General features: G+C 50.3%; 2 protein-coding genes across 23 annotated transcripts in view; one reads left to right on the top strand and one right to left on the bottom strand.

The window, feature by feature from the left end:
• Positions 1-21126, top strand: part of Mapt (microtubule associated protein tau) — a 98142-nt gene extending 77016 nt beyond the window's left edge. For 8 of the 14 annotated variants that reach the window (XM_046421185.2, XM_046421142.2, XM_046421166.2 and 5 more), the window contains 4 exons: positions 9058-9150; positions 12718-12799; positions 14654-14766; positions 17254-21126. In XM_046421185.2, coding sequence (XP_046277141.1) covers positions 9058-9150; positions 12718-12799; positions 14654-14766; positions 17254-17469 — 504 coding nt within the window. In that variant the 3' untranslated portion in view covers positions 17470-21126. The remainder of the gene's footprint in view (positions 1-9057; positions 9151-12717; positions 12800-14653; positions 14767-17253) is intronic. The other 6 variants (XM_046421213.2, XM_058572314.1, XM_046421196.2 and 3 more) reach the window with 1 other exon arrangement.
• The window catches only part of Kansl1 (KAT8 regulatory NSL complex subunit 1), a 180179-nt gene continuing 177029 nt past the window's right edge, over positions 20991-24140 (bottom strand). For all 9 annotated transcript variants that reach the window (XM_046421033.2, XM_046421035.2, XM_046421059.2 and 6 more), the window contains one exon: positions 20991-24074. In XM_046421033.2, the coding sequence (XP_046276989.1) occupies positions 23847-24074 (228 nt within the window). In that variant the 3' untranslated portion in view covers positions 20991-23846. The remainder of the gene's footprint in view (positions 24075-24140) is intronic.

Here is a 24140-nt window from a genome sequence, read left to right as displayed (position 1 = left end):
ACAAGTGCACCCCAGCTTCCCGGCTCCGCACGCCAACACAGACCCCCACGAAGTGAGTGGACATGGAACTGCGTCCTCCCTGGTAGAAAGGACATATGGTGCCAGGAGGGTGCGAGCTCACATCATACGGCTCAGCCACAGCTCAGGAGCCCCAGCGCCAGGCCCTGCGCGGAGCCCCTCTGACGGCCCACACAGGGCCACGGAGACAGTGCGGCCTGGGGACTCGAAGTCAGGAAGTTGGATTGATTGATCTCCTGCCCCGGGCACTAATCCTAGTTGGATTAAAGGTCCTGCCTGTCCCCACTCAGGCTCGTGTGTGGCTTTTAAAAGAAAAGACAGCGACTCCGGAGGCTGAGCAGGAAAATAGTGAGTTTGAGGCCAGCCTCAGCAACTTAGCCAGACCCAGTCTCCAAACCAAATAAATGGTGACAAGGGCTGGGCTGTGGCTCAGTGGACAGCACTTGCCTAGCCCATGAGAGGCCCTGGGCTCCATGCCCAGTACTGCGGAGAGGGAGGAGGAGGGAGAAGAAAAGGTTTGTGGGACCCAAGGTCAGGTAGCCCTGCAGAGTAGCTCCAGGCCACCACGAGGCTCTGCCCAGCATGAGCGCCCCCAGCTGCTGTCCATACTTCTATCTCAGGCCCTCTTGTCCCTAATGACCCCAGGAGGCTCCATCTCAGGACCCAAGTGACTGTCACTCTGCAGGGTGCCAGGCTGTTTGACCCACAAGGTGCCCTGACTGGCTTTCCTCCCTCTCCCAGCCTGGACACCCCACTTCAGCCCCCCAGACTGCAATCCAGGTACAGCCACGTCTTCTCCGGACGCGTGGCAGGCACCCCTCCTCCTCTCCCGCCCCCTCCCAGAGTCCGCACTAGTCTCTGCCATGACCTGGCTCTGTCCTTCCACCCCACCGTTGCTGTTCCAGCCTCCCTGTGCCCATCAGACCCTAGTCCTGGACCTTGGCTCTACCAGGCCTGTGCCAATGACCTCCCCTCCTCGCATCCAGATTCTGCCACTTCTCCTCCAGGTTTGGGCCCAGGGCCTGCCATCTGCCCACCCTCCACTCTCCCCTGTGTCCTGCTGGGCTCGGGGTGCTCTGCTCAGTCCCTCCTTGCCCTTTCCCTCTGCCTAGAATGCCCTTCCCTCCGACCTCTCCCTTCCCTCAAGCCAAGCTCAGGTGCCATCTACTCCAGGAAGTCTTTCCAGATTCCCTCTGCCTTCTGAGCCGTAGCCGAGGGTGGAGGCTGAGTCTCATGGCCACTCAGGTGGCAAGCGCTCCTGGAATGGGGGACAGTGTAACTCAGCACCTCTGAGCCAGCCTAGGACTCAGGCGGAGGGGGCGGGAGCTGCACCCTGATGGAGGCAGCTCCCCTGGCAGCCCTGGCTCATCTGTGGTTGGCTGGGAAGGTGGGAGTGCTGGGGACCAGGGGCGTCCTGCAGCTCAGCTGGGAGCAGCAGGAAAGGGGATGAACGGGAAGACGACAGTCCACAGAAGAGGCCCTGAGCTGTCCTCCCATCAGGGCAGCTGGGCAGAGACGGCACATCCTCGTCCACTGGAAAGGCCTCTCAGGGCAGAACTGTGGGAAGGGACCGAGGAGCAGAATCAGCCTGTGTCACGTTCCATGAAGCCTAGAAGACCGTCTGGAACCAAGAAGACCTAGTCCGCAGCCACAGAGGCCAACCTGGGACCCCCAGGGACAGGGGAAAGGCCGGCAGATGAGCTCGGGCCTCCTCCCTCTGGACTGGGCAGAAGGCTTGGAGAGCTGCGCCGAGATCTTTGGGTGCCCAGGTCCACACGCAGCAAGTGCTCAATAAATGTTCAGCTACAAAGAGACAAAGCTGTGAGAGTCTGAAGAACCGGACGGCAGACCCCCAGCGGCCGATGCTCGCCTGAGGAAGGGCGGAGGCCCCCCCTGTGCGCCAGACACTGAGCCCCAGACCGCAGGGCACTGGTTGGAAAGTGTGCGACGTGTATTTTTCTCCTTTGGGCTTTTTCTCTGTTTTCACAATTTGCGACCGTGAACACGTATTGCTTTAAGAGTCCAAAACACAGTTATTTTTAAAGGAAAATGCAGAGAATCAGTGCGGCACCCCAGAACGGGGTGGGTGGACTCCAGGCGGGGGCTGCACAGCCGCTCAGGGATTCTTTTAAACATCTAGTGCCTGAGTCCCCACGGACCTGCTGTGGCCTTGGGGTGGGCCTCACCAGGTGTCTCCACTGGATAGTCCAGGCTGGGACCTGGTGTCCGAAAATCTTACCTGCTGACCTCAGGTCTCGACCTCAACTACTGGGTCTCTTGCGCATGCTGGATTTGACGATTAGTCAATCGTCCTATTCTGGTCGCCAGCCTGTCCCCATTTGCAGATTCCATGCAACTGGCTCCTTGGTCAGCTCAGACCCGGCCACTGCTCAACCCTCAGGAGCTGCCCCCAGCCCTGTGCGGCCCCTGGGGGTGAGGAGGGGGAGTGGATTAAAACTGTCCACTGCAGCTGTGAGTGATGGGCTGTCTGTGCCCTTGTGTCCTGGTGAGGGTGACAGTGGGTGCAGTCAGACGCCACAAGGGAAGGTTCCTAGGCTCTTACCTCAGTCCTGCTGAGGGGCCTCCTGCACCTGCCTCTGGACTAGAGTGCAGCCTTGGTCAGGTCACCTTGAGGCCTTTGTGGCCTCCAGGTTGATCCCAATCCACAGGAAGGGCTTTGGGTCTGCATCTTAGAAACAAAAGCTGGGATTCAGAAAAAAATGGTAAGCTCAAAAACTACGCATTTATTAATATTTACCCCCCAAATTTAAATGTCTCCAATAATGAGAAAATCAATACTATAAAATATTATGGAATCATTAAAAAGGATCTTTGAATATAATGTTCAATAATTATAAATTGCTATACTAATAAATGAATAAGTTATGTAGGCAATGCCTCCCATCTATAGGAAAAGTAGAAGCATAACCAGGCACGTGGCCACGCCTCGACTCAGCTTCTCCGGAGCCTGAGGCAGGGGGATGGCAAGTTTGAATCTAACCTGTGCAATTTAGTGAGACCACCTTAAAACAGGAATTTTAAAAAGGGCTGAAGACATTGTTCAGTGTAGAGCCCTTGCCTAACAATGTGGGAGGCTCTGAGTTCAATCCTAGTATTGCAAAAGTTAAAAAAAAAAAATGCAAAGAAGAATGTCTGAAAGAAAATATGACAAATAGTGACTCATAGGGATTGTGAGTGATTCTTTTTTCTTGTATTTTTCCCTTCCCAAATTTTCTACAATGAAAATATTTATAATCTGAAGGAAGATTTATAGAAATTCAGTTGTAACCGGAGATGTTAAATAACAGTAGATGAGAGTAAAGTACAAGACAAGGAAGCCACGTGCAGTGGCTACACCTGTCATCCCAGCAACTCAGGAGGTTGAGGTACGAGGTTTGCAACTCGGAGGCCGGCCTCAGCAACTTAGTGAGACTCTGTCTCAAAATAAGATGGGCTGGGGTTGTGGCTCAGTGGTAGAGCACTCGCCTAGCATGCATACATGAAGTCCACATAATTGAAAAGGGAAGTGAACAGAAAAATACCAGAAACTAAACTGTATGACAGGGGTCTGCCTGTTGTTATATGAGTTCAAATATTATGCCAATAATCTATTTAGGTCATAAAGAAAAATACCTATAAATAATTTTTTAAATCACACAAAACCAGAAAATTCAATAAATAAGACAAAAAAATTTATTTTTTTAAAAAAAGTAAACACACACACACACACACACACTCACACACACACATAAAGAGGCATAACCACAGTATAATAAACCAGAACTTAATTATCTAAGTATCTCCAACATGACCATAAAGACTTGGAAATTTAAAACGTTTTGTGTCACTGATTATTCTTATCTGATCATGGAGGTGGCCTGGTTGGCCCTGAGAAGACGGAACTAAAGTCACTTCCTCTGGGGATGTCCAAGTCTGAGGCAAGAGAGAACCTGGGGGCAGAGGTCAGACAGAAACTTCCAGAGCCATAGGGCTTTGACGGGCTTGAGACGCAATGTTCTAGGAGGCCACAAGGAGGCGATAGAGTGCTGTGAGCGTCCTTCATTCTTGGACCCACCCACCGCGGCTGTTCCTTCTGGCAACTGTGTTGATTTGTTTTTCTCCTTCCCCTATCCTTGGTCTCTCTCTGCCACTCACCTCTGCTCATCTTCTTCTGATCCGTTTCTCTCTCTTTCCACCCCTTTGCATTCCCTGCTGACATCCAGGAGATGGAAGTGTTTTAAATGCACTACATTTATTAACAAAATTCTGTCGTCCCTTTTAAAACAAACTTGCAGAATATGGATGTGGATAAAGTGAATTTGAACCTTGGGCAGTTTGCCTCTCCTGGATCAGGGCCGGGAATCGGGTGACTTGAACTGAGGATTTCAGAGGCCCCACAGTGAGCAAAGAGGACCATGTCCTCATGTCCTGAGTGTGTGTGCTTCTGAAAAATTCTAAAGGAGCCTGGAGCAGTCAGTGTTTAAGGATGGAGTGCCAAGAATTCCAAGGGAGGCTGTCCCGTTAGTTGATCTCTTAGTTGATCTCTTTGGCCAGTTGACTTGACAGGAGACGGACAGGTTTCTCGGTGTCACCTTGGACTTGTTTTCGTTTGGGGGCTGGGAATTGAACCCAGGGCCTTGTGCAAGTGAGGCAAGCTCTCTACCCACTGAGCTGTATCCCAGCCCCTCACCTTGGACTTGAAGACAAGGTTTGCTGTGGGCATCCACAAGCGCAGCCTGGGTTAACTTCCTGCTGGTGGCAGGGAGGTCCCCTCCAGCCCAGCAAGCATGGAGCCCTGCTGGGGACAGGCCCCCAGGCCTGGAGGGTTGGGGCCAGGGAGAGAGCAGCCTCAAGAAATCTGAGTCCAGACAGAACCAGATCAAGGTGTGGTGAGGGTTTGGACAGCTTTGGGTTTTCCCAGATATGGACTAAACCGAAGTGGACCCACTCCAGCTCCCACCCATGGCAGTCTCTCCTCCGGGGTTACACCCTGACCACAGACATCCCCCCACCCCGACGAGGAGTCCCTGAGATCAAACTTCAGAACTTCCAGTACATTGTTCTCTCATTTCCAGTGTCTAGACAGGGCTGATGCACAATGTCCGGGTTGCTCCAGCTTAGAAATTGAATTTCTTGATTCCAGTTTCATAATACCAGCCATTACTATTTTTTCTTCCTTCTGTAAATCTTAGATTCTGTAACGGGTGTTGACTTAATGTGACGACTAACAGTAATTCAGGTCTGCTTTGTAAATATCCTTGTGTCTATTGCCAAAGCCCACAAGAGTTTGTTGCTGATTTTTGTGGGCTTGGAACAAGAAAACCACATTGGAAAAAAAATTTTTTTTTCTATGTATGTTGCAGACCTTACATTATTGCTTAATGTCCTTTCATTCATTTGATTAGTTTCTTTTGTGGATCAGTACAGAAAACAAGGTTATCTTCCTTGAAAAACTGGTTTTGTCACATAAGAAGAGTTACGTAACCCATCATATTTCCTTTTTTGACTTGGCTTCCAGGAAGCTCAGAGCTAAGTATAATTATCACTCTTGTAATTGTGACTCTGGATGACCTCCCCTTTTAACATTATCCTTTAAATTTGCTTGTTTTATTATGGAGTATGTGTTTTCTAATTCTAAGTTGCTCCACATCCTTTTGAAAGCGGGAAAATCTGTTTCTAGGACTTATCCAATGAAAGAATAAAAACTGATTCCCAAAGAGGGGATTCACTTGGGACGCCTTAACATCTGAGGGGGGCAGGAATTCATTCAAAGCCATCCTGTCTCCCCCCTGGCAGAAGGGCAGTTCAGCGCCTGCCTAGTTAATAGCCTCAGAGCAAGCCAGATGGAACTGTCTGGTGGATGGCTGGTGGCTGCAAGGATGCCTGGATCTTTCCACGTGGCTTCTGCCACTGAAATTTTTTTTTTTTTTAAACCAGGGATTGAACCGGGGACGCTTAACCACTGAACCACATCCCCAGCCCTTTTTTACATTTTATTTAGAGATAGGGTCTTGCTGAGTTGCTTAGCACCTCGCTAAGTAGCTGAGGCTGCCTTTGAACTTGCAATCCTCCTGCCTCAACCTCCCTAGCTGCTGAGACTACAGGTGTGCGCCACCAGTGGCTTCAAAGAGACCAACTTAAGACTCCCCTTTAATGGCCTTCCTGTCTCTAACAAGGGCTGAAGTGGGTGAGAAAGGAACGTGGAGTTCAATATTTATCCAACTCTACATTTACATTTAACAGCAGAGAAGAAATTATACACGAAGAATTTGAATCGATCAAAATGTAAACATTTTTGTGTTAGGAAAACATTTGTGCGTTGTTGGCACCTGCCAACAACAAGGGGTGAAGAAGAGATTTCATTGGGAAAGAAATGTAGAATCAGCCAGCAACGCAGTTATTTATTTTGGTCAGAGAAGCAGAACGATTTTTATGACCTTGCATTATAATTATGACTTGGAGATATTCCAAGGTGACAAGAATAACAACGGCCTCCATTTACTGGGTGGTTGATAAGTGCCAGGCCGTGTTTTCAGTGTTTTCCGGGAGTTAACTGACTTCATTTCACTCAAGACTCTAGGAGGCAGGTATTATTACCCCAATTTTACAGATGGGGAAACTGAGGCACAAAGGGGTTAAATTGATATCGAAGGTAAACTACTAAACCAGGATTCAAACCCAAGCTTTGGCTCCCAGCTTATGCCCTTAACCTGGAAAGGCATGTCCCGTCTGGAAATTATTAAGTAGTAAGAGTCAAAACAATGTTTTAAATACCTGATGCGGGTGAAAATATGGTGAAGGTGGCTTTCTCAACAGCAGTCGCAGAGAAAACTAATCCTTTTAGAAAGCCATTTGGAAAGTTGTATTGAGGGTTTTTAAAATATTTATAACTTTGACCCACAAATTCTATTTCTAGGACTCTATGCTATGAAAATAATCCATAATATGGAAAAAAAATCCTTGCAGAGAGATGTTCACAGGAGGCAGTTTATATTACTTAAACTGGAATCAATGCAAATCAGTGTGTGGATAGCACAGGATCAGCAATCACAGAATGAAACAGGACGTAGTATTAAGAACCATGCCGGCAGCCAGGCACCATTGCGCAAGCCTGTAATACCAGCGGCTCCGGAGGCTGAGACAGGAGGATCGTGAGCTGAAAGCCAGCCTCAGCAAAGGCAAGGTGCTAAGCAACTCAGTGAGACCCTGTCTCTAAATAAAATACAATATAGGGCTGGGATGTGGCTCAGTGGTTGAGTACCCCTGAGTTCAATCCCTGATACCAAAAACAACAACAAAAAAAAAAGAATCATGCTGATGGTGTACCCTGTGGTCCCAGACTTGGGAGGCAGAGGCAAGAGGATCGATGGAGCCCAGGAGTTCGAGGCCATCCTGGGCAACACACTCCTTCTCAAAAAAAAAAAAAAAGAAAAAGAAAAATGCTTAAGATATGATGTTAATACAGGATGCCAAATGGTATGTTTGCAATAATTCTACCATTTGTATGTGTAAGGCAGTGGTTACAAATAAGACGTCAAGGAAATAGAACAAAATGCAATAGTCATTCTGTTTGGTTGGTAAGAAAGCTGCTTTGTTTTCGCAACTCTATTTTTGAAATCATATGCTGTGTTTTTCTAATGTAAAAAACAGGGTTTTTTTTTTTTGTTTTTGTTTTTAAAAAGGAACATAAACCAGGTGTAGTGATACATACCTATAATCCCAATGACCTGAGAGGCTGAGGTCATTGGGATTAAAAAAAAAAAAACTGCTGGGATGTAGCTCAGTGGTAAAGCAACCCTGGGTTCAATCCCCACTACTGGGGCATGGGGGGTGTGGTCATGAGAGAAAATAAAGAAATAGGTTAAATATGTGATTCCAAAGTTTTACAATTCAGGCCATTAAAATTAAGAAAAAAACCAGGATGGGTCAGAGACCAGCTGGGAGTGCAGACCCTGACCCCAGTCCCAGCCTGTCCACAGTATTCGAAAAGGAGCCACTGCAGAATGGGTTTGGCTTTCAAATTTTCAGAAACCAGCTTGGCCCGGCTGGCTCTCCATTAGGAGCTGCAGCCGTGGTTATTTACATCTGTGATTAATAAGAACCAGGGCACCGCTGGCTCCTGGGGAAAGACACCTGGGAGGAAGGCGGTGCAGCCAGGCCCGAGTTTCAGTTCCCCTGAAACCCGGCTGGCCTAGTTCATGGGCAAACTGGGTAACAGTCGTTCTTTACCAAAATGGTGTCCCCACACCTTGTCTCCCTGGTCAACAAAGTCACAGCTCCTGGGAATGCAGCTCTCAGGAGCTGGGGACACACGGGGACACTTGCTCAGTCTCGGGTAGGCGCCTGGTGGGCTGGAGGTGGCAGAGGGTGGGTGGTGGGAGGTGGGACAGCAGGGCACAGAGCCCTCCCTGGAGAGGGACTCGTCACAGGCCACCCAGAGGCCAGGGCTTCTCAGGCTTGGCGTGGGAAATTCACCAGGGGAATTTCCAAAGTGCAGCGACTTCAGCCAGACTTCTCCAGGGGACCGAATCCTAGGTCACGGGAGGGTCTGGGGTTTTCTTTCAAAGAAAATCTCCGGGTGCGTGCAGCGCCCCCCGGGGCCAGAGGACAGCGCGCGCATTCTCTCAGTGTCCCCCTCCGGAGGGCTGTGTGGACAAGAACACGGGGCTTTTTGTTGACAAGTGACTGGGCTCATTTTCTCCTCCAGGCCAATCTGCTGAACCCCCGTCTCTGATTCACAGGCCTTAGGACCCCACGGGCTCCACAGGACCCTTCCGTAAAGTGAATACCCGCCTCCCCGGGAGGATCTGGTTGTAATCCCAGGTCACCAAGCTCAATTCCCCAGACCTTGCAGGCAGCCCCGTCTTCCCTTCCTTCTGAAGATCTGTCCCTTGGGAGGGGTGGCCTTGGCCCGCCCCTCCCCCCATGGCCGCGCACGTGGCCTGGCGCCTCCCTCCGCCCTCCTGGAGGCCCGGTGTGTGGTGCAGAGAGATGGATCTGGGTGTGGTGTGTCACTCATCCTTTTTTCTGGTATCAAAGGTGCAGATAATTAATAAGAAGCTGGATCTTAGCAACGTCCAGTCCAAGTGTGGCTCAAAGGATAATATCAAACACGTCCCGGGCGGCGGCAGTGTGAGTACCTGCACACGTCCGTCCGTCCGACCCACGCCCCGCTGTGTGTGCGCTGCGCTCCTGAGAAGCGGCATGAGCGTCTCGACTTGCAAAACATTGCACAGAATAAATCATCTCGGGCTCGGGATCTCCCCGTGTCCCCCAGGAAAATGCAGCCCAGGGGCTCCAAATCCTAACCCTGTGTCCAGTGTCCTTCCTCATGATCCAGGAGCCCCCTTTCCCTCCAGCTCGTGAAGGCCATGGGGGCCCGAATAGGGAAGGTTGGCTCAACTGGGTGGCGCTGGTCTGTAACTCCATCTTCTCAGGAGGCTGAGACAGGAGGATCTTAGGTTGAAGGCCAGCCTTGGCAACTTCACAAGACCCTGTCTCAAAATAAAAACAAAAAGCACTGGGCATGTTCTGCTCAGTGGTAGAACACTTGCCTAGCAAGTGTGAGACCCTGGGTCCCATCCCCAGGACAACCAACAAAGTCAAAATGAGAACAGGGAAGGTGACTGATCCCCTCTCTGGCCCCTCCCTAGAAGCTGGGTCCTCACAGCGTGATGCCCATCATGGCCTCCACTCACTGCCCAGGCCCTGTCCCCAGGAGCCCCACAGCCCATTTGAACTTGGGCTGAAGGTGGTAGCACCCAAGACTGGGCTGTGTCACCTCCTCCCCCATCAGATGGGCAGTTTCACTTTAGGTGGCTCCACTGTGGGCAGGTGGCCCATTTGTTCTGACAAGTGGACACAGAGGTCTCACCATCCTACCTCAAGGGCAAGAGGGTCCAAACTGGCTGGTTGGCTGTCCTGCATCTTCTGGGCCAGTTCCTAAACCTCTGAGCTTAGACTTAAACCCAGCTCCACCTTTAGCCGGACTCTAGAGGCAAAGAGCCAAAGGAAAGCCCCACAGGTCCTGTCTGCAGTCATTTGGCCATTTGATGGAGGGAGAACTGCTCTTAGGGCCCTTCTCAATGTGGCTGCCTCCAAACGCCCCTGAGGACACCTTTTATCCTCATGGGTGTGTCCCTGTGGGATACTGGACTCTGATCCTCACTTCCCATCTTCCCTCCATGGGCTCAGAGACACTGTCACCCTCCTGGTTGGCTGGCCCTTGTGGTCTCCTGTCTGGTCTCCCCAGCTCCCTGCGCACTCTCCAAACCTAACCCTGGGAGCTGGAGGTTTGAGATCCCTGAGGCCTACCCCTCCGGAGGGGCTTGGTCTCTGGGGGAAGCACCTTGCTCCTGGCTGGCAGTGTCACGAGCTCCCAGGAAGGTCCTCCTCCAGTCCGTCCAGCCCAGAGGGTTTATTCTTGCAATGTGCTGCGCCCCTGCTACCCCAGCACCTGGACCCTGCCTCCTACCTCTGAGGCCTCTGTGGCTGCGCATGGGGCCTCACTAACGCTTCCTCACCAGTGTCTGCTAAGTGTCCCTTGTCCTCCACTCCCACCCCGTCGCAGGTGCTTGTTCCTGGGCCCCTGCCCAGCTGCTGTTTGAGGAATTCTGGCTGTGACCTCTCTAGCACTGCCACCCTGGCCAGAGGAAGAAGGCCATGTGCTTCCCAGATTGACAAATATCTGGGCTCCTGGGCTGCAGAGGGCAGATACTCCTGGAGGGGAAGCTGGGAAGGCAGCACAGGGGCCACGTGGCTCACATCCTCTGGTGACGAGTGGTTGCTCAAAGAAGCTGCAGAGCCCAGGACAACCAGGGGACTTCCTCCTGTGTGTCCTGCATTGTGCCAGCCCACGGGCTAGCCTGCCATCTTACATGGAACCACAAGCTAGTCCGGGCTGACCAGGAGCGCTGTCCTTGGCCAGTGGCCACTGTTGGCTTCGGGAGGAACCTCAGTACTCTTTTCTGGTGAAGGCTGTTGGAGTCACCTGCACACTGGCAGCCTGTGGCATTTTGGAGTACTATGTCCCTGGCAAGCCCCATCTCTGGCTTGCTCCCTGGCCCTCCCCAGCTTGGAGGGGCTTCCCAGCAGGCAGGCCCTGCTCCTCCATCTTGGGATGCCCCTGCCTCTTGGCTGGGCTCTGGGCTCCTCTCCAAGGCTGCTCTCCTCGCCCCCTCTCCTCTGGTGGCCCCAGTTTCACTGACCACCTGCCCAGGGCCCCCCTTCATCTGTCCCTTTTTCTTCTGGCCACTCCAGGTTCCAGCATCTCCTGCTCTGCACCACCCTGGCTCCCTCTCACGAGGGACCTCACCCAGGCCAGCCAGCTGGAAGGGAGTGAGGCCCGGGCCTCCCTCGAGGGAGGAGAGCCCGATGCCCCTGTCCACCTCCTTCAGGGTCCGCCCCAGAGCTCGGGCTGCCCCCAGAGCTGTTTGAAGATGGTCCTTACCGTGCTCATCCCTCGGCCAGCCTCCACAGGTGCAGGCTGCTGCCCCTGCGTCCTTCCTGTGCACATTCCTGTCTTCCTCAGCCCCTCAGCAAACAGCAAAGGCCAGCCCGACTTTGAAGTCAGATTACTGGGATTGTTTCATTTAGACCTAAGGAAAAGCCCCTCCTTTTCTCTGTTATTCTCACATACAAGGCCTCCTCCTCCCAGAGTGTGCAGGTGAGCCTCCTGTGCCCTCAGGTGACCTCAAAGGGGGTCTACATGGGAGCCTCAGGACCTGGGGAGGTTATCAGCCAGTGAGTGACCTGCCACCAGGCCCTCTAAGCTACGGCTTTACAAGAGACTTGCCTTCAGGAGATCCCATCCCGGGGTCCCTTGGGGGAGCTGAGATCAGGGGTAGCTCAGGGGCATCGTTTCCCATGGGAGGGTTGGCAGTAAGGCTGGCTCTGAGCCCACAGGCCTCCCCCGTGTCGAGTCTGCCCGCACTTGCCGAGGCACTCGGGTGTGTGGATTTCGCTGTGTGCCTGCCTGTCCTGTTGGTGTTGCTTTCTTCCTCTTGGTAGAGGCTTAAGCGTCCTGGACACACGTTCTCAGGCGCCAGCTGGTTCTTACCGGGAGTCACTGAGTCCCACTGGGTCTCATTTGCTGACCATCTCTGTTCTGTTGGGGGTGCTGGCCTCTGTGGAAGCGTCCCAGAATGGAGCCCACCCTCAGTCCTCATGCAGCCTCTTCTCCCAGGGGGCCCGCTCACCCCGCACTCTGGCCTCCCCAAGCAGGTTTTGCAAAGGCTGCAAATACAGATCACATTGATCCCTTCTTCCTTTATGCCCCCACTGGATGTGGCCTGTCAGGCTCCTGTCAGCAAGGGAGTAATATTTTTACATTTAACTGTTTGCTAAATAACCAGGGTGGCCCTGCACAATGACCGAGAGTCCCCCGGTTTCCCTGAGGGTCTTTGTTCTGCAAGGATTGCAGAGGCTGCAATCCCACAGTTAGTCCATCAGGACCCAGCTCTCTTGGGGCAGAACTGGCCAAATTTCAACAACAACTCATTTTTCCACCCTGACTGGGTGTGTTCCTAATGGCAGACGGGAACCACTGACCCAGCGGCCCAGGCTCACACAGATGCTTTCCATTGTCACACCCATAATAAAATAATCCCTCTTTATTCTCCTTGTCTCTCTCTCTCTCTCTCTCTCTCTCTCTCTCTCTCTCTCTCTCTCTCTCTCTGTCTTGCTCTTTCTCACTTCCAGGTGCAAATAGTCTACAAACCAGTGGACCTAAGCAAGGTGACCTCCAAGTGCGGCTCCTTAGGCAACATCCATCATAAACCAGGTAGCCCTCTGGGACGGGAAGGGCCTGGGGTGGGGCAGGGAGGGGCAGAGTGCTGGGAAGGATTTGTTGCCTGGATCCTGCAGGAGAGTTGTGTAGAGCTTGCTGGGGCCTGGGAGGCGTGGCTGCCCCAGCTGCTCCTGAGCAGGGCCTTATTGGCTAAGATAAGGCATGGAGGGAGGGGGGATGCTGGTCCCCAACCTGTGACTGATTCTCCAGCAGTTTGTACACGGTGCCTTTAGGGTGCCCCTGAAGGCCAGCTATATGGATGGCCTAGTTTGGTTCCCATCCAACATGGGGGATACTTCACCACCCGCATCAGCTACAACATGAGATCCCTGGGCTATTGTCATGCCCTTGCTGTGACTTTGTTTAAATAGAAAACGAGGCCACTGGAGAGCCCCCATGCTACTCTCCCTCCTATCCCGCATGTAAGGAAATCAGTGCGCCCTTCATCTCTCTGCAGTGACAGAAATGTACACCTGTGCTGTCCAATGTAGCCAGTAACCACAGGAGGCTATTGAGCACTTGAAATGGGGCTAATGCAATTGAAGAATTGAAATAATTTTATTTAATTAAAATGTAAATAGCCGCAGTCAGTCAGCGGTGACCATATTGAACAGCACAGGTATAGATATTTTTTTGGTAGTGGGGATTGAACCCAAGGTGCCCTACCACTGAGCTACATCCATCCCTAGCCATTCTTATTTTAAGACAGTGTCCCACTAACTTGCCAAAGGTCTCACTAAATTGCCAAGGCTGGCCTTGAACTTGTGATCCTCCAGCCTCCCAAGGCCCTGGGATTTCTGGCGTGCGTGCCCCATGGTGTCTGCAGCATAGATTCCAAATGGCACATGAGAGTCCACAGCAGGGACTTCTGCCTCCCTCAGGCTCTATCTGGAGCAGAGGTCTTTACTGGAAAGAGAAAGTCAATTTGGACCAGGACATGTCTGATTTTTTTTGTCTGGCTCCCTGGACATTTTGTAGGAGTTGAGTATCAGAGAAAACTGCGCTACGCCACACCTGGGGCAACCATCCTCATGTGCTGTGAGTGGCTGTCTTCATCCTCCTCAAGAAATCCTCGTGCCCTGTCTCCCACTCTTGGGCTTGGCATAAAGGGTCAAGGAGGGCTGGGTGCCATGGTGCATTCTGTAATTCTAGCAACTTGGGAGGCTGAGGCAGGAGGATCACAAGTTCGAGACCAGCCTAGACAATTTAGCAAGACCCTGTCTAAAAGATAAAAGGGTTGGAGATGTAGCTTAGGAGTAAAACACTCCTGGATTCAATCTTTTGTTCCCTGAAAAAGATAAAGAAAGGGTCAAGGAGGGAGAAAGGGTTGGGGGTCTTTCCGTTTTTAGTGTGCATTTTGACAGTTAATTTGATTCTGAGATCTCTCAGGGCGATATTACAGGATATTGATATGGGAAGATCTCACTTTTTGGAAGTCAACCAATTTAGAAGTTAGCATAATTTCTCCCCAACTGAGCTGTCATTTACCTTTGCATTATCTAAGGAAGAAGAGTTTTCATAGTAAATATTTGATGTACACCTTGATTAGAGAGATGATGCAATGTTTTCAAGCTCTTTGCAAGGATGTACTTATACCCAAACACATTCTAAACAAAGGAGAATCTCAACAACTCTCCCTGAATCACTGGCTCGGTCCCCCTTGGAGTCCCAGTGCTGTCCTGTCGTCAAGGACTCCCCTCCAGAGCCCTGGGGTCTCACTTAAATTTGCGGTGCCCCAGCAGCCCCTGGCATTTGGCTCCGCAGACTGCAGCTCTCATTCAGTGGATGCTTAGTCTACTAAACCACAGGGAGAGATGGCAAGAAACTGCTGTGTGTGTTGTGTTCCAGGAGGTGGCCAGGTGGAAGTAAAATCTGAGAAACTGGACTTCAAGGATAGAGTCCAGTCGAAGATTGGGTCTCTGGATAATATCACCCATGTCCCTGGAGGAGGAAATAAGAAGGTAAGGGGGAAGGGCAGGAAGGAGGCCACATTTGGATATGGGTGTTCATTGCCTGGTCAAGGCTTGTCTAGTTTTCCAAAGGTGGAAAGCAAGGGATCTTGCCTGGACTGTCTTAGCAGCATCCAGGACATCGGGTCTAGACCTTAGCTGCCCATTGCAGTCACATGGGAGTTCTAACAAATTTGAGACCTGAAGATGCTAATTAGTCTCAGGTGCAACTGGGTAGATGAGGTTTTTTAATAACAGCTCTCAAATGATTTTTTAGTTATAGATGGACACAGTACCTTTATTTTATTTATTTTTATGTGGTGCCTAGAATCGAACACAAGGCCTCACACATGTGAGGCAAGCACACTACCACCGAGCCACAACCACAGTCCCTCAGGTGATTTTTTAGTGCAAAGGTGAGAACCACTGTGCCAGGCCCTGGGGTTCATAAACACCCACAAAGGCAAGTAGCCATCCCCCAGGTCAGCCCTGGTACACAAGGAACAGTTATGGGAACGTCACCAAATTGTGGGACTTTCCCCACTTGCTCTAGGTTAAGGTACTTTGGTGGTCATCAGGCCTGGCCTCTCCCCAGAATCTGACTCAGTGGATCTGGGACAGGCCTGGGCATTGGAGATCCTCCGGGTTAAAGAAGGCTTCCACCAGTCTCTGGAAACTTCTGTGCCCTGGGGTAAGTTCTGGGCTTGACTCTGGAAGTCTGTTGTGATTGAGGCAAGACCCAAAGATTTTCAGCCTCAATTTCTCCTTTAGCAAGACAGGATGGAAATACACAAATCCTGGGGAGTTTGTGAGCCCCAAATGAGCCTGCGTCTGGAAGGGGCCTGGTGACTTGCAGGAGCCACGTCTAAGCCAAGTTTCTCAACTCCTGTTTCTAATTCATCTCTGTGATGACCCAGAAAGGGTGGGCAGGGCCCTGCGTCTGCTCAGAACACACTGTCCTCATCCCAGGGGATCCTCTTCTGATTCAGTCCCCCATTTCCCTACTATGATAAACAAAATTGCAAACAGGGAGCAGAGCACATGACCAGCCCCATGGGTTCCTTTCAATTTGCGGGATTTTTGGACATTCCCAGGAATCTGTCCTTCTATTTTTTAATTTTTTTAAAGAAACAGCACTTACAAACAGCAACAATAAAAACAATTAATTGCTACTGGGGGTGTAGCTCAGAGGCACAACGTTTTCCTAGTATGAGAAAGGCCCTGGGTTCCACTGTCAGCATCACAGGAAAAAAAATTAGCATAAAAGTTCTTATCACAGCTTTTCTCAAATAACCTTTCAAGTACAGTAGTATGAAAGGGTCCTCTTTTCAAAACAGTGACCCAGAACGAATGACATATGCACCTATCCTGAATGGGAGTCTGGCTTTTATCTATACCCACATCAAACCGCTGAAATCAGGCTCTTCACTTGGGTTTTCATGGACGCCTGAAATTGCGTGGAAAGGAGGCACCGTGTGTGGGAGCACATGTGTTCACATTTTTCTTGCTTCAGCAGATACTCAAAGAGTCTGGGACCCAACATAAGATGGAGTTATGGTGTTGTCTACTTTGAGTAAATCAGGAGAGAATATTATGCAAACTCATATTTCCAGCTAAAACTTCCTACTTCTGAATTTCCTGGTATCCTTGGGACTCCTGGCTTTGTTGCTGTCCCTTTAGGAAGGTCATCTCGTCATTTCTTCTAGCGTACCAAGGAGAGTTGCCCATAGTTGCTGCCACCTCAGACTCATCAGTCCCTGGCACTGGGAAGGCGTTTGTGAAGCTCCAGGCTGGCATAGGTGGCTCTGGAGATGGCCCTTGACTTTCTGAAGCTTCTCCTTCAACACCTTTACTTGCAAGTTGGTGATAATCTAGAGGAACATAATGTGGGGGGCAGTGTGGGGCTCAGTGGTAGAGCCCGTGCTTGTCAAGCACAAAGCCCTGGGTTCCATCCCCAGCACAAGGGAGAAACCTATCTTTTGACTTAGCGTCTCCACTTCTAGGAGACAGAAGTGGAGACACTTACATGAGTGTAAAATGATGTGTGTACAAGGTCACTCAAGGTTATTCGAATGTTCTTCTGCATAAACGAAGCTCTAGCACTCTGGGCTTCTGAAAAAGACTGGAAGCTCCTAAATGGCCATATGCTGGGGAGTAAGTTTTGGTCCCTCTGCTGTGTTGATGTGCTGAGCAGTATGTCCTGATAGCAGAAGGAAGTGAGTTTGAAAATCAAAGTGCAAAGCATGTGTATATTGTTACCATAGCTGCTGAACACACATGTATGTTCGGACTCTGGCACCCATTTGTATGTGTGTGGGACATCTCTGGAAGGTACACAAGAAACACACTAGTTATTGTGTCTGGAGAAGCAGGTGAGGAAAGGACCGTTGGTACAAGCACAGCCAGTTGGAAGGCTAGGCCAGTCCCTGGTGGTGGTGGGGTCTTCAGGGCCTGTCCTTCTCTCCCTGGCACTTTGTCACACCCTGACTCTCCTTGCAGATCGAAACCCACAAGCTGACCTTCCGAGAGAATGCCAAAGCCAAGACGGACCACGGGGCAGAAATCGTGTACAAGTCACCAGTGGTGTCCGGGGACACGTCTCCCAGGCACCTCAGCAACGTCTCCTCCACCGGTAGCATCAACATGGTGGACTCGCCCCAGCTCGCCACGCTAGCCGACGAAGTGTCTGCCTCCCTGGCCAAGCAGGGTTTGTGATCAGGCCCCCGGGGCAGTCAATAATCGTGGAGAGAAGAGAGAGTGAGAGAGTGTGGAAAAAAAAAAGAATAATGATCTGGCCCCTCGCCCTCTGCCCTCCCCCGCTGCTCCTCACAGACGGGTCAACCGGGTCGTCACCTAACCTGCTTTTGTGGCTCGGCTTTGGCTCGGGACTTCAAAATCAGTGATGGGAATAAGAGCAAATTTCATCTTTCCAAATTGATTGGTGGGCTAACAATAAAATATTTTTCAAAAAACAAAACACACACAAACATGTAAAAACATGGCCACACCAACATTTCCGTGGGCAATTCCTTTCGATTCTTTTTTTTTCCCCTCTGAGTAGAAGAGGGCGAAGGAGAGGCTCTGAGAGCTGCTTCCGGGCAATTTAAGGGACTAGGGTGCCCGCCACCTCGAACCCCATCTGAGGGTGTCACAGGGACAGCGGCAGCAACGAAGGATGGGAAACCTGGTGAGCTGCAGCCCCAGGCCGAGGATGTCAACCTAGGGTGCCCTGTGGGGCAGAGTGGGGCGAGGGGCCAGGTGGGGCGGCCTGCGCTACTTCTTGGCCCGGGGTCTGCTGCCCCCTCTGGAAGGTGGCCTGTGGGAGAAGAGGCACTGAACAGAAGGAAGGTGGGCGGGAGGGTGGCACCCTGTGGATTACTTCCTTGGAGAAGGCTGACCCTGCCATCCCAGAGCGCTGGCTCTCCTCCCTGCAGGTGGGGGGTCCTGAGCTGAGGGGCCCTGGGCCCAAAGGCCCCGACTGACTGAGTTCTGAAGGTTGGAACTGCAGCCACGATTTTGACCACCTCACAGATCTGGGACTTCAGGGCTAACCAGTTCTCTTTGTAAGGACTTGTGCCTCTTGGGGGACATCCTCCTGTCCCCAAGCCTGGGCCTCCGGCATCCATGGAGTGTGTGGGGTAGGGGTAGTATTTGGGAGGTGGGTACTAAGCCTCCCATCCTTTCCATGGCCACTGCAGCCCCCTCTGCCTGTCTCTCTGTACTCGTATGTCTGCCGTGAGAGCCCAATCACTGCCGTACCCCTCATTATGCCACTGTCCCGAGTGCCCAGCCTCCCCCAATCCCCAGTCATGGACACTGGTTAAATGCTGGCTGCACCTACTCTACACTAAGGGTAAAATCAAGGGAGGGCAAAGTCCAGGTACAAGGGCTGGAATTCATTATCTTGCTATAAGTCCCACTGACCCAACTGGTATGAACCAGGGTGGGGTTGGCCATGACCCTAGATGTTTTTGCCTTCCTTGTTGACTTGTCTGATAGGCTTGGTTCCCTTCCTGTGTTGAGCTGGTAGCAGGAGGTAGGATGTCCTGGTTGCTAGTAATAATAACACAAGGATGGGCAGGTGACTCCCAGGGCAGGGCCACACTCTCTGTCCCTCACTTCCACCCCAGCTTAACTGCCAGCCTCCCAGAGCCCAGCCACCGTTCAACTCCATGTGCATGGAATCAGCCCTCCACACCCTCAAGCAGGGAACATGCCCCTCGGAAATGATTCTTTTCCCCAGTCCCAGTTGAAAGCAATGCTGTTTGATCTGCTGGAGCAGCTGGACATATACATAGATGTTGCCCTTCCCTCCCCCGTCTGCACCCTGTTGCGTTGTAGTTGGATTTGTCTGTTTGGATTCACAAGAGTGACTAAGATAGTGAGTGTAAAAAAAAAAAAAAAAAAAAAAAAAGAAAGAAAAAACCAAAAAAAAAAAAAAAAAAAAACCCGGACGCATGCATCTCAAAACGCTTGTAAAGAGGCTTCTAGCCCACCCTCATGAGGGTCCTGGATGTCTCTCACCCTCATACAGGTACTTGGCTCCAAGAGGCAGGTGTAGCTGTACCCTGCAGGGGCCACCTAAGTTTTGAAAGGGTTTCTTCAACATCTGGGACCCAACAGAGACCAGATTCTGACACCTGAGGGCTGTCAGCTGTGAAGAAGGCCGGAGGCACAGGGCTAGGACAGAAACATGGTGCCTCCCTCTGTCTCTCAGGCTTTCTTGTCAGGGCAGGCTGTGGCTGGCCTGGTTTGCAGCATGGAGGTGGTCCTCTCTGGTGACAGCCTCAGGTGGGGAGAGAGCTGTAGCCCCCAGAAGCTCTACCCTTGGTCTGCGCCGTCATGAGGGACAATCTGGGCCTCCGCATCAGTAGGGACTGAGATGGATTGCTGCCAGCCTGGACAGGCTCCAAGGGGTCCTGGGCTATACTGACAGAGGAAGGGGAACTAGCTAGAAGACACCATTTCTTCCCATGCCCCCTGTTGCTGTGGAAAAAAGGAAGCTGCCTTTGTGGATACTCAGCTGCTTCCAATTTGGGTACAGATAAAGGCAATCCTGGGGCTGGGTGGGCAGGGCTGCCCATGCAAATTACCTGGGTCTTTAACTTTCTGCAGTGAGGTTTCCTACTGTCCTGACTCCCAGATAGAAAGTGTGTTTTAAAGATATGTGACCCTTCATCACTGCCACCGATTTCAGCTGTTTCTTCTTGCGCCTCTTCTTGTCCTCCTGCTGTTTTTCATGCCCTGCTCTTCAGCACCGTGGGTCTTACATGGAGAGCTCTGCAATCTCCCTCATGGGATGGGCTATTGGGGTCAGCCTAAACATCATGGTTTTGAGTGATCAGTTCAGTGCTGATAGGTAACTACCTATCATTTTAATGAGGACAATCCTCCCAGGGCTGGGCACTCCCCTCTCCCTCCATTTGTCCCACCTCCATAGCCAATGTCCCTGGGTGGGCTAGATAGGATATACTATATGCCTGGTTCATTCAAGCTCTCAATTCACTTTATCAATAGTTCCATTTAAACTGACTTCTGTGGTGAGACTGCATCCTGTTTATGATTGCTTGCTGTGCTATGGGGGGAGGGGGAGGACCATGTAAGACAGTTCATATGGGCAAAGGGAAGGTTTGGAGTGCGCAATTAGGTTGCCTTGAAGCCCTTTTCATAATTTCAACCACAACTGCTTAGAGGGAGGGGGGTGCCATGGGCTTGAGGCCATGGGGCTGTGCTGTTCTGAAAGGGTTTCCCAGTTGCAGAGGCAGCTAGCTAGTTTTCCAACCCCTCCCAGCCAGTTATGAGGCTTGTGTAGGAACTGGAGATTGGAGATCCTGTTGCTCTGGCCTGCTGCTGCTGCACTTTGGTGGAGTTCTGAATCCACAATCTTACCTCCCCAAGACCCTGGCATCCTTTCCTCTAAGCTATTGGCACCTCAGCGTCACCTCTCCCACTGGGCCTAACTTCTAGCAGCTATCTCTTCCTTTATTTCCCTTGTCTTTGTTCCTGAAATAAAACAAGAGTTGGGGACAGAGGAAAGAGGTGGTTATCAGCTACAGGTCTGTGGCTTTATGAGCCTCCCAACTTCTCTCCACCTTTGGAAAGGGTTACCCTGGGCACTGACCCAGAGTATCACCTCCTAATGGACTTAGTCCATGAATCTGCTGTGCTGGGCAGGATGATTTCCGACACTTGCAAGTCCCATAACTTCTTTGGTAATTTTGAGGGTGGGGGGAGGGACATAAAATCATTTTAGCTTAGCTTTCTGTCTGTGAATGTCCATATAGTGTATTGTGTGTTTTAACAAATGATTTACACTGACTGTTGATGTAAAAGTGAATTTGGAAATAAAGTTATTACTCTGATTAAATAAGATCTCTGGCTCATGGATTCCAAGGACAAGAAAATTATACAGAATGTATAACTCCCAAGTTCTTTTTCACACTTAAACTTAGAACAAGAAATAACCATTTTGTTAAAAGCTGGACATGAGGCTTAACAGCTCTTTCTGGGGACCTGAAGGTGAAAAGAGAATCCATACTTGGTCATTCTCAGTTGATGCTTTCATTCTAGTTCTGGCAAACCTTTCCGACCAACTCAAATGGGCAATGAATACCCATTAAACTCACAATACTGTACTAAAGCATTAAGACCCATGCCAGTGCACTCGAACCTGAGATTAGTCTAGAGGCCTGAGACTAAAGCAGAAAATAAGTCATTTACCTGAATGAATGGCTTAGATCCCTTACAGGTTTATACACATAGCTGTCTTCTTTCCTTTGGAACCTTATTGCGGATTAACTCACCATATTATTCCTTAGTAATCATGTCAAGGTCATGATACTGCTGGGAGCTACTTCAGTCAAGCAGATCTTAACTCCAACTAAAGCAGCAGCACCAGCTAGCTAACAAGGGATGCTCTCAGAATGACTGCTTTCAGAGCCATGATTGCAGCCTCATTTGCTGTTCTGGCTTCACTGCTATGGAAAGGAGGAGAGAGAGAGAACCGGGTCCACCCACTCATTCGTCTTCTACAAAGGAAACCAAGCACTTAGCCTCCTCAGGAGAAATATGTTGTGATCTCTTAGGTGGCAGGCCAAAGAAACAATCCAGGTACCATTAAAATTATACATATTCTCATTGACTCCCAACTCCAGAAAAGTTAAATGGTGAAAAATAAAATCTTCATTAAAGAACAATTTAGATTTAGATACATACAGTGCTGGCCTCACTAGAGAAAGAACACTGAGAGGCCACAGATGGACTGCTTTCACTCAGTAAGATCAGACAGTCTTGTGCGGGCCTCTCTCCTCCTGGTACCCCTCATCTCAGTGAAAACCATCATGTCCTCTCTCATGACCATCACATGAACCTGCCATGCTCCCAGAAGACAAAGGTCTCCAAGGTTCAGAGCCAGCCAGACTCCCCAAAGTCTGGCTCCAGCAGAGCTGCCTCCAGAGCTACCATCACTGCCATGGACACCAAAGTCTCGTAGGTCAATAAAGGGCTGACACCCAATATTCTGTAACTCTTTTTTTTTTTATTATTATTTTTTTCATTTTTCCTTCCTTTTTTTTAAGCACTAGTCTGTGCTTTGCGAACAGAATCAAGACATTAACAAAGATCAGCTTCTCTGAAGAAAAGCATTTCTATAGAACAAAGACAGCTACATGTTTCGCTGCCATTACACAGCTCAAAGCAGGAAAAGAAAATATTTACAAAATACAAGTTTTTTTTAATTTTTGTTTTTTTTTTCTTTTTGTCTTTTTTTTTTTTTTTTACAATGCTAAAAGGGTTATTCAGAATTTTCAACCTTATAAATAGAAGAAGCACTTTATGCATAGGGATATGGTGCATTATTGTTGTTTAAAGAAACAATGACAAACCCTTTAACTTGCAAACAGAAAAAAAAAATCACTAATGTTGAAAATTGTGAAAAAACCCCAACCATTAAGCAGTTTTGCCTATAATTTTTATACGATTACAAAATGGCAGAAAAAAAAAGTCCTTCCCCCCGCCCCCTTTTTGGTGATGTGGTTACACATGAGACAAGCACAAGGTTAACAAAGGAGGGTGATGGGGAGTGATGAAAACCACAGCAAGGTCCAGACAATGTTCCACAGGCAAGGGGAGCGTGAAAGAGGAAGAGTCTAATTGACACTGACAGGGAAATAGAGGTGAAGGAAACATGACAAAGTGAACCAGTCAGTGAAAGCAAAATTATACAGGGGAGATGGCTGCTCGCATCCCCAATCTCCTAGTTTGTAGGGGAGTGGGGATGAGGTTAAGGAGACCCTACCTTCACAGACCAGGCCAACATGGGAGGACTGATGTGTGTGGGTGTGTGCATGGCATGGGGAGCAGACGAGGAAGGGCAGGAAGGGGCAGGATGGGGGAACCTGAGCAGCCGCAGCCAGGTTACTGCAGTTAAGGAGTCAAGAAAGAGATGACCAAATGCAGATGAAACTGAAAACAGGTCTTGAAGACCTGGGTGACAAGGGGGAGCCATCCTGCTGGCTGAGAGCTCAGTGAGAACAGCTGGCAATTATGGCAAAGAGGCTCTGATGGGGTTCTCCAGCACAGAAAACCAAAGCGGGGGTAGGGGGACCCAGCCAGAAACACTAGAGCTTAGCCAAGCCACAGATGGGAGGGAAGGGGAGTAAGAGCCCAGAGTGCCCTTGTTCTGTCCCATCCTAAACTAAAAGGCCATGCTGAACTGGAGCTTTCCATCCCCTCTGCCCTTTGGCTTTTCTATCCTGCCCACAGGTATGAAGGAGAGGGGTGATCATCTAACATTGCTAAGTCCAGTGATTCAACAGCGCAGAGGATGTACCAGGACCAGGCCATCAGGGTCTTATCCTGAACTTGTCTGCCAACTAGAGGAAGTGCTCAGGTGGGTGACAAGAAAACATGGAAACAGAAACAAAACAAAAATCAAAATGAGGAAAAAAAAATACCAAAGGAGGATCTAAATTCCTTAAATTCACTAAAAACTGTGAAAATTTCCGGCATATGATGTTTGAATATCAAACGCAGAGATTTCTGAAGCTTTAATGCCAATAGTTAGTGAGTCTGTTTAGATTCTCATCTCCAGCTCATCTGTGAGTTGGGCGCTGAGCTGTGACCGTTGCTGCCAGATGCCGACTCTTGAGGGGGACAATGGGAGGCGAGGTGGGTGCCACCTCTAATTCCCGACCAGTCTTGCTGCCTGAGGTGCGGCGAGTGCAGCGGGCTGCCCGTTCCTGTGCATCCAGCTGGTCCTCACACTCTGCCTGGGGACTGTATGGCAGGGGGAAGGTTCGTCGCTCCCATGGCTGGACAGACTGTGGGCAGACAATTTGCTCTGGTGAGGACCCAAGCCAGCTTCCTGCCCCAAAGCTTGTGGACTG

The sequence above is a fragment of the Marmota monax genome, unplaced genomic scaffold, assembly GCF_021218885.2.
Source record: "Marmota monax isolate L192 unplaced genomic scaffold, Marmota_monax_Labrador192_F-V1.1 WCK01_AAM20220418_F8-fsc00322, whole genome shotgun sequence".
In the NCBI taxonomy this organism is placed as follows: Eukaryota; Metazoa; Chordata; class Mammalia; order Rodentia; family Sciuridae; genus Marmota; species Marmota monax.
Note: the sequence above shows the minus strand (reverse complement) of the source record. Positions and strands in the feature narration are given on the sequence as shown.